This window comes from Nestor notabilis, unplaced genomic scaffold, assembly GCF_000696875.1.
Source record: "Nestor notabilis isolate BGI_N333 unplaced genomic scaffold, ASM69687v1 scaffold16559, whole genome shotgun sequence".
Taxonomy (NCBI): Eukaryota; Metazoa; Chordata; class Aves; order Psittaciformes; family Psittacidae; genus Nestor; species Nestor notabilis.
In genome coordinates this window covers 24,693-34,347 of record NW_009944231.1, presented here as the reverse complement: position 1 = coordinate 34,347, position 9,655 = coordinate 24,693, and the positions used below count along the sequence as shown (strand labels likewise).

The window sequence follows — 9,655 nt, the reverse complement described above, 5'->3', positions numbered from 1 at the left end:
GCACTCAGTTTTTGGGAATCACTAAGCCGAGGAGGCAGTTTGCTGTGCCAGGCTTTGCTCTTCGTGGCTGAGCAGTAGACAGGCGTCAGCTCGGGAATGCCAGGAGGGCAAAGCTGCGGCTTGGAGGTGCTTGTGGGCAGGGAGCAGCAGGCATAAGACCCCCTGAGCCATGTGGAAGCCAAGGCGGGCACGTATTGAACCTGCAGACCAGAGCCCTCCATTGTGCTTCCTCCTGGGAAACGAAGCTTGTCCTAAGAGGAGGTTGAAAAAGAACGGTGCCAGAAAAATCACTTTTTGAAATGAGTGTTATCTCGATGGATTCTATATAGTTTATTTTATGCCTGCTGTAGTGTGTGCCCGCTCCAGCTCAGCGCTGGGAGAGCTGTGAACACAGGCAGCACTGTTCTGTGGTAAATGTCACTCTAGTAGTATTGAGCTCTCCTCAGAAATAGAAACACAATCCTCTCTAAAGCAACGCGCACGAGACAGGAGCTACGGTTCCCTCCTGCCAGCTCCGCTGCTCCCGGGGATGCCTTTTGCCCGGCATCGCCTTTCCTCTCCCCTTCCCTCCCCCTGCTTTCTGTCACTAATGAGTTTGATAAGAAATTGTCTTGTTAACAGGATTAGCCATGGAAATCTCTAGTCCCCTCCTATTCATTTTGTAATGCTCTTCATCCTGTTCTGTCATTTTCCGCTGGTATTACTTGGCTCCGGACCACCTTGAGAGATTCATTCCTCCTCCCTCTTGGCTCCAGCTGGTGTGGCGGGTGCTGGGGATGCTCTGCAGGTGGACAAGCCCTGGCCCCTGCCCGGGGAGGTCCTCCTGCGTGGTGGGTTCCAGGGAAGTGTGTCATTCCAAAGTCACTTACGCAAAGGAATGGACGTATCCCCAGACACTCCTTGTTTCCACAGCGTGTGCCCGTGAACAGCTCTGCTGACTTGGAGGCGGATTAAAACCCGGAGAGGCAGACTTTGCTCCCGCTGATGCCGTGTGAATCCAGGTCTGTGGGAAGCCGAGTTCCGGATTTACTTCTAGGAAAATGACTTGCAAGGCTGGCCCTTTGGTAAATAATTACTCTTGATTTAATAACTCCTACCAGCCCTGCAGGATGCCTTGCTTCTGAGGGAGCTCATAGAAAGAGATCTTTCCTAACATCTGTTTTCCCAAGTTTGCTGGCTTGTGAGCCCGTATCTGGGAAGCAGCATCCAGGTAGCAGCAACTGCACACTGCGAGTGAGTCCGGTGGGGAAGGCAACATCTGGAGCTGCCTCTCACCTGTATAAAATAGTCCATTAATAGCAATATTTGTCATTTTTTCGGGTGAAATGAAATTAACACTTGTGACTTCCTCAAGCACCTACCTGGATCACGTTAAAACGCAGCCTTTCACTTCCCCTCCCCAAAGGCTTCCCGTGCACAAAACCAGAGCTTCTCTTATGCATTTCACTGCCCAGAGAGAGAGGTGCAGATGGTAAAGCCGTTGCACAGAGAGCAAAGGGACAGAGATGCTAATTGTTACATAGGCTGTTAGAGTTGGGGAGCTGATGTGTGCTTTAGGACAGGGAGAAATGGGGCACTGTGTGTGGGAGCTGTAACAAGGTGATTCCCACCTGGTGCATTCCTTGAGAAGACCGTAATTCATTTGCTGAGTTTTGCTGCTGCGACGCGCGTGTCCGTGATCACATTGACTCCCCTGCTTCCTCGGGAGCTATTTGTCATCTGCTGGTGATTAATTCTTTGTGGTGGGGATTGCACCTGAGCAGCTGGTGAGAGCCATGGTCTGGGCAGGGTGGCTCTGCTGCGGTGTTCACTGTGTGAGACACGTGCTGCCGGCTCCTGCCGAGCTGTGGGGACTTGGGCTGCCAATGCCAGCATCTGATTTTACCCATCCCACACTTGTTTTTGTGTATATTTTCCTAAAATCCCTGGCTCCGGAGGCTGTTTCTGTTGGTTCCTGCTCTGCGCTGTAGCCCCGGTCCTCCTGCTGGCTGGTGGTGCTGCGGGGAGAGGAGAGTGCCCGGGGAGTGAGTTGTGCACTTTGGTGCACGCTGGCTGCAGAGCCCCACTGACCCTCAGGGGCAGAGGGCTTGTCCCTGCCCTGCCGCCAGTCCCTGGGGTGTCCAGGAGTGGGGACCTGGCACTGCGGCTGCCGGGCAGCAGAGTGACAGGGAGGTGACAATGACATCCTCCTTTTAAGCCTTTCCTGCTTCTCTCTCTCTCTCCTTTTTGTTTCCTCTCTCCCTCTCAGAAAAGCCATTTAAATGTAATTCCATTCTTAAAACCTCTCCCTCATGCATGCCTAATGAACGTCAGGCAGAGGTGCCGGAAACGGGCCCGGGTAGGATCCAATCTCACTGAGTGTCGACAAGTCATTTGGAAGAAGCCCTGGGAGCGCGCCCGGTTTTATTACAGGGTAATTAGAAACAGAATCTTGTTGCGAGAGGAGAATGAGACATGGGTATTAATCCTGTAACGGGAGGAGATGGAGCCGTGCTTATAAAGGAGATTAAGGAGGGGAGGTGGAAAGCCCGTCATGACTTCCTGACTTCCACCCCTCCTCTGCTGCTTCCCCCGGCTCCACAGCAGCAGGCAGGAGTGAGGCCGGTATGCCTGCCCATGCTCCTGCTGCAGCAGTTGGGAAAGGGCTTGTGTTGGGCTGTGTTAACATCTGGATCTGCGGGTCTGCAGGGGAATGCTCCCAGCAAAGCCTCCAGTGCCTGCAGGAGCAGGCAGCAGCTCCCCAGGGCAATGGGCAGTATGGGCAGGCTCTGGGAACAGGCAATGGACCGTGTTGTGCCCTCTCTGGATGCAGCTACCACAGTTGTGGGGACAAGGTTTCCGGGGCACGGTGCTGTCTTCAGTAAAAGGGTTGAGGACGAGGAGAGAGGGAGCCCTTTGGCACAGAGCCTGACCCACTTGCTCTGCTGGCATTGGTTGTTACGGATGCCCATGCAATTCAAGGTGGGAATGCTTGGCTGGGTGTGTGACAGCCCTGCCAGGCAGGAGAGATGTGCTGCCTCTGAAAGGGCTGGCGAGCAGTGACCGCTGTGCACCTCCCTTGGAATCCCCACTGAAGGCAAACATGAACATCAATCTGCCAGATACTGTGCGTCTCTTATTGAATTTGCAGTTGTGCGTCGTCTTTAACATCTCTGGGATGGATGAATAGATGGATGGATGGATCTTTAATCTTGGGTTCCTCATCTCCAGGGAAGCCCCATGCCAGGCAAATGCAATCCTGGAACAGCAGCCACAGCAGAAAAGTGCTGTTACAGCAGCAGCAGCAAAGCACAGGCTTTGTCAGGGCTTCCCCCTCTATACCTTGCCCCTGGGAGACATTTGTCACTTTAAACGTGGCCAGAAATAGCACCAAACACTTATTGGATTTGTCTGGGATGCCTTGGGATGCATATGCTCCAAGTATGGCTAATTCATAAATGCTGGCACCTATTGATTCTTCAGTACCAAGAGGAAGTTCTCTCACTAGTCTTACGAACTATAAAACGTGCTCTCTGCTGAAGCCCTGACCCCGTTGTTTTTATAAATCTATACTGCGTAGAGCAGGAGTTGGTAACCTGTGTCGACTGCAGCTTTCCTCCTGAAATTGGAAGGGCCTTTGGACTGATGTGGACTTTCATGGCCACCACTGGGTGTGGGTGCATGTATATGTGTGACCCTCCTAGTGTTTGCCATGTGGGAGAGCTCCCCATTACCCTTGTGTTTCTCATTTTTGAGGAGCAAGCTCCTGTGGCTGGTGGGGCTCCCACTGCCCTGCTCCTCCTATACAAAGGTAGATGAGAAGGGCTTTGGTGAGGCTTTTCCAAAGGCAGCAGCTCAAGTCTGGCTGGAAGAGTTATTAGAGGCACATCGCTCCCGTCTGACCACGGATGTACTTAATCCTCTGCTTCCCGTAAAGCTTTTCCTCCCGCTGGCAGGCAGAAAGATCTGATTTTATTCGGCAACCTTCAACGTTAATCTTGCTGGCAAACTCAGCAATAAGTCACTTTGGTGAGGTCTCTGTCAGTGCCTTTTAGATCAATTATTGCCCTGCATCTTCAAAGCCATGGCTGGCAAGGGGGCACATGCCTCCTGTCACTCCATGGTAGAGAGGTGAGTATCCAAGCCTGCAATTCCAGGGTCAGTAGGTGCAGGCAGGGCTCGGTTTGCACTCCTATCCAGCAGTGCCTCCATGTGCAGCTCTACTCATCACCTCCTGCTATCCCAGCAGGAGCTTGAGGCTCTGCTTCCCATTGCCTGGCTGAGTGTGAGTTTGGCTTTTGTGGGCTGCTGGTGCCCCATGTCCCAGGGCAGGGACGCAGCACCGATGGTTTCTGGCTCCTCACACATCACTTCAGCTCGTGCAAGGCTTTGTTTCCAGAGGAGAAGCACAGCATGTCTGCAAGCGGGGCTGTGGTTAACTGTGCACTGACATGTGTGTGTTTATGTGGGGCCAGTTAGGGTTGCTGAGGACTTTGCAAAATACACAGCTACCATGGAAACCTGCTCCCCCAAATTCCAGTGCAGCCAATGCTCTTCTCTTACTGGTTTGATGGGAGATAAAACATTAATGTTTGATTTGCATGTTACCTCAGTGCACTTGCAGGAGCACTGCTCCCTTCCATCTTAGAGAGGTTTGCACCAATCCCTCGGTGCCTCTGGCTGGTGGCATGGAGCACGAGATGCACCACAGAGCATCTGCTCCCAGTTGTATACTGGTGCAGTGTGCATGCCACTGTCACTGTGTTGCAGTGTGGAGGCAAAACCATGTTTGAGGTTTTGGCTGGGAGGCCCTGGACCCTCCAAGCAGGGCTGGAGATGCAGGCACTGCGATGCTGTGGAGGTGTGTGGGTTGCAGCTCATGGAAGGTGTGGGTTCCTGCTACTCTCAGGGAGAACCTGTCTCCTGCTAACGGCAGCTAGGCTACATTGCTGTTACTTTGCTGTTTTGAGTCCCTAATACTCTCATATCAAGCAATTAGTGTCAAGCACACACATCTAGCTAAGCTGCAGCTGGAGTGGGGTAATGCCAGCAGAGCTCAGGGCTGCCGCTGCCTCGGCTCACGCTGGGGATGTGCTCCCCGGGTGAAGAGCCCTGTTTTCTGCCAGTCTCTCGCCTCAAGTGCTCACAGAGAAAGGCTGCTGTGGTCCTCTGCCTAGAGCTAGGCTGCTCTGGGAGTGTGTGTCTCTAGGCCTGTATTGCACTCGTACTTCTCCTGCACTTACAGTTTTGACCATGGCACTTTACTCCACCTAAATCATGAGTATCCTTCTAGAAGGTGCTGGAAGAAAAACACATTGACTGGCCTTATCAATGAGACACTGGTCTCCCAGGCATGTTGCAGGACTTGAAGGAGCTATTTGCAGCCATTGCTGGTTTAAAGGATAGGTTTAAAGGTTTCAACTCTGAACATTCAGCTCTACTTCTGCCTCTCTGCCTTTGCTGTGCTGGGTGTGGGGTGCTTTGGCTGGCAGCAGTAGATGGACTTCCCAGTCCCAGCTGAGGCTCAGTGGTGGCTAGTGCCGGAACAAACCCCAGATGTCCCAAAGCAGCTGGGTTTGAAGGCTTCCTGTCACTGTTGGCACTGGCAGTGGAGCAGCGGACCTTCTTTTCACCCTCTCTGCCTACCCTGCTCTCCTTGTAGCTGCTCTGTTGTGCCATAGTGCAACTCTTTCCATTCATGTTAGTTTCTGCTCTTATTCATGATGGATTCTATGGGTCAGGTTGGCTTCATGAGCAAATCCAAATGATCTTTCTCCATGTGCTCTAGTGTGTGCCAGGCTCCAAAACTTGCTGCCCGGAGGGGGCTGCTCTGGGGCTGTGCTGCCCTGCCTGCTTTCCTGCATCCTCCTCCCGGGGCTCAAATACCAGCTGAAGCCCTTATTTGTTTTCACATGCTTCTAAGTAAGTTAAGCTAATTATTAACTCAGCGGGATGGACTCACTTTTAATTGTGGTGTTGCTATGCAGCATGGTGGTGGAGCATCATGCTGACGGAGCATCGTGCTGCGCACTCTCCTCCTCATCCTCTGCAGCCACAGTGTTGATGCAGCGCGTAGCTGGAGCCTGTTGCTGAATCCAAGCCATGGGATGTGTGTGTAAGGACACCCCGAGTCCATCTCTGTGCCTAGGTTAGGTGCATTTGCTGCAGAATGAGTGCTAGAGGGCAGTGAGTGGGCTATGCCCATAAGCAGGGGCTGCTGGTGCACACACAAGGCTGAGATGGGAAGCGCTGGGTCAGGGCTGGCTCACTCATCCTTCTCCTCCTCCCTTTGTGTCTCCAGAAAATAGGTTTTTTATTACTTCTTATGGAGGTTTGTACATATCGGACGTGCAGAAGGAAGATGCCTTGTCCACCTACAGGTGTATCACAAAGCACAAGTACAGCGGGGAGACACGGCAGAGCAACGGAGCCAGGCTCTCGGTCTCAGGTGAGCACATGGCTGCAGGTGATGCTGCCAAGGGGAGCCCTGCCTGCAGGTCTGATGCAGCTCAAGGTGTCTATCCCTGCCTGCATGCCCGCTCCCTGCCTGCCCACCATGTGCCATCTTCCTCGGCTGCAGGAGGGAGTGATGGCATCGCTACCTCCCACCCCTGCAGCAAGAGGACATCCCAGTGGGGGGTAGGAGGTCCCATTGGGACTACACAGGGAGTTTGTGCTGTTTCACATGTATCCCGGAGCATGCAGTCCCCTAGCGCTGGCCGCGGCAGCGCTGCGTGGCACCCCGAGCGAGAGGTGACGGGGTGCGATGCAATGCGATGTGACAGCCCGCGATGTGAGCAGCCTGACGCGATGTGACGAACATGCAAGCGATACTGCAGCGCAGGCAGTGCAGTCCTGAGTGACGGGTGTCCTGGGGCACTCCCGGCTCTGCTCACTGCCCAAATTACTCTGCTCGGGAGGGAGTTCGCCCGACTCGCAGCCACTCAGCTGCAGCGCGCCTGCTTCCTGCCATATGCTTTTCCTGTCTTTGGGTGCACAGGCTGTGGCTTCCACATTAGCTCCTCGAATTAACCCCACAGAGGGTAGGGAAGGGGTCCAGGCTGGACTGGGGCTTCCCTGACCTTCTCCATGCCTCTTAGAGACCCAAGGATCTCATGTCCCTTCCATGCGTCCTGCTCCAGGGAGCCCAGGCAGCCACCGGGTGTACCATACCCTCTCCATGCATGTTCTATCTGTCCCAGTTCGCTCCTGGTTGCTGTCATTACTGACACATCACTGTGTTTCACTTCTGTTTGGGAGTAATGAAAGAGGCTTCTTTCCCCTGGAATTTAATTTCACGCCTGAGACTTGGTGATTAATTTTCTCCTTTCCCAGCTGCCTGATGGGCCCCATTGCTTGTAAATTTTGAAATGTGCCACAGAATTTGTGTATTTTGCACCAATTAGGTGTCACCTTGAGTAATTCCTCCGGCGCTGAGTTTATTCATCATCAGCTAGTAAGATGCATTTTCCCACCTACTAGCCTTGGCTCCCAAGGGCTGTGCTGGCTGTCTCAGGTGGGACAGGCCACCCCATGCCCAGTGAGGATGTGGCTGGCATCTTGCAGTCCTGCCCAGTAGAGCCACTGGCTGATGGGGATGGGGAGAGCCGCTGTCTCGCAACTGGGGCACGGTGATACCAGTGTCACCATGCCAGGGGCTTTCCTGTCCTTTGGGGACAAGCCTGGCCATCTTCTTTTTGCCATGCGAGCCTGTTTCCTCTCTGAACCCAGACCCAGCGGAGTCCATCCCCACGATGCTAGACAGCTTCCAGTCCCGGGAGGTAAGGGCAGGCCGGCCAGTGGAGCTGCCCTGCATCGCCTCTGGATACCCCAACCCGGCCATCCGGTGGATCAAGGATGGGCGCCCGCTCCCCACTGACAGCCGCTGGACCAAGCGCATCACGGGGCTGAGCATCAGCGACCTGCGCGTGGAGGACAGCGGGACCTACATCTGTGAGGTGACCAACACCTTCGGGTCCGCAGAGGTCACGGGGACCCTCACGGTCATAGGTGAGAGCTGGTGGGGAGGCTTCTGTCCTCAGCCTTCTTAAACTTAAACCTTTATAAAGCCTTAAAGGTTTTATACAGGCACAGAAATTACGAGCCTTAAATTTCAGCGTTGTGTGCTGGAAGCAATGCAGCGTGTATGGTGTGGTGCTGAGAGCACTTGCAGGAGGCTTGTCATGCTGCAGCAGCAGGGCTGCAGATGTCCCCTGATTTACTGCTTCAGTCGGGACAGGGTGAGGGGCCTCAGGAATATTCAGAGCAGTGCTGGGGGATGTAAATTGCTGGATGGTGATGTTGGTTTTACATTAGGTGCCTCTGCACTTTGTTTTGTTGATTTACATAAAAGAAGCTGCAGCCAAACAGTAAACACCATCTGGGCAGGCCAAGTATTCATCATGTGCTTTGTTCCTGGGGGTTCCTCCTGTCACTGGGATCCTGGAGGTACCAGAGCTGCTGGAACCAGCATGCACCATGTCTGCCTTACCTGGAGCAGCACTGTTGCAAGCACACCACTGGCTGGACACCTCAGCATGCTTGGACCCACGCTGGCATGTCCCCAGCTCAGTGCTGTCCCCATCACACCAACCATATCCTCTTCCACCCATCCTGCCGCCTCCCCATCAGTGTGTGCTCTGCCAGGGGCCTGGGGCTGACACTAAAAGCTGGGCTGTCAGCAGCAAGGACAGTGTGGGTGCCACCCGCCTTGTGTGCAGTGACATTTTACATAGGCTGGTGCTTCCAGGGCAGGAAAGGCAGGGAGACACAGGAATGTTGAGACACCACCATCAACGCCTCGCCTGCTCTCACCCTTTCTCACACAGACCCTCTGCGTGTGACCCTCACACCAAAGAAGCTCAAAACAGGCATCGGCAGCACCGTCATCCTCTCTTGTGCCCTCAGTGGGTCCCCTGAGTACATCATCCGCTGGTACCGCAACACAGACCTCGTGGTGGTGGATGACTACATCTCCATCCGGGGCATCAGCAACGAGACCCTCCTCATCACAGCTGCGCAGAAGAGCCACTCTGGAGCCTACCAGTGCTTTGCCACCCGCAAGTCCCAGACGGCACAGGACTTTTCCATTATCATGCTGGAGGGTAAGCTGGCTTCCTTGGGGGTAAGGAGGGCTTTCCTGGGTCCCTCTCCAAGCCACCACATTCCCAAGGTGCAGCAGGATGATTTCTGCATGGCTGGAGGGCAGGGAGACCTGCCAGGGTGGGGGGGGTCTTGAGGCCAGACTGCTCCCAGCCTGCTTCCTGGGCTGCGCATGCCATCTGCAAGCAACTCAGGGATGCAGCACAGCCAGAATGGGGAAGGACCAGAATAAGAATCGAGTTGTCCATTCCCAGCCCCTGGGCCAGGCAGGTGTCCCCTCTCCGATGCACATCACTGGGTGGGCAGGGAGACCTGCCAGGGTGGGGGGGGTCTTGAGGCCAGACTGCTCCCAGCCTGCTTCCTGGGCTGCGCATGCCATCTGCAAGCAACTCAGGGATGCAGCACAGCCAGAATGGGGAAGGACCAGAATAAGAATCGAGTTGTCCATTCCCAGCCCCTGGGCCAGGCAGGTGTCCCCTCTCCGATGCACATCACTGGGTGTCTGGACAAGGGATGTGCCCCTCAGCATCCCCCTGCTGCAGGGATGCTTGGCAGGGATGCAGAGCTCCTCTCC

General features: G+C 54.4%; 1 protein-coding gene across 1 annotated transcript in view; it reads left to right on the top strand.

Annotated features, from left to right (window-relative positions):
• Positions 1 to 6,280: 6,280 nt before the first annotated feature.
• Positions 6,281 to 9,655, top strand: part of DSCAML1 (Down syndrome cell adhesion molecule like 1) — a gene marked incomplete at both ends in the record, with an annotated part of 25,935 nt that continues 22,560 nt past the window's right edge. The window contains 3 exons of the mRNA XM_010022349.1: positions 6,281 to 6,427; positions 7,711 to 7,989; positions 8,808 to 9,110. Of these exons, the coding sequence (XP_010020651.1) occupies positions 6,281 to 6,427; positions 7,711 to 7,989; positions 8,808 to 9,110 (729 nt within the window). The remainder of the gene's footprint in view (positions 6,428 to 7,710; positions 7,990 to 8,807; positions 9,111 to 9,655) is intronic.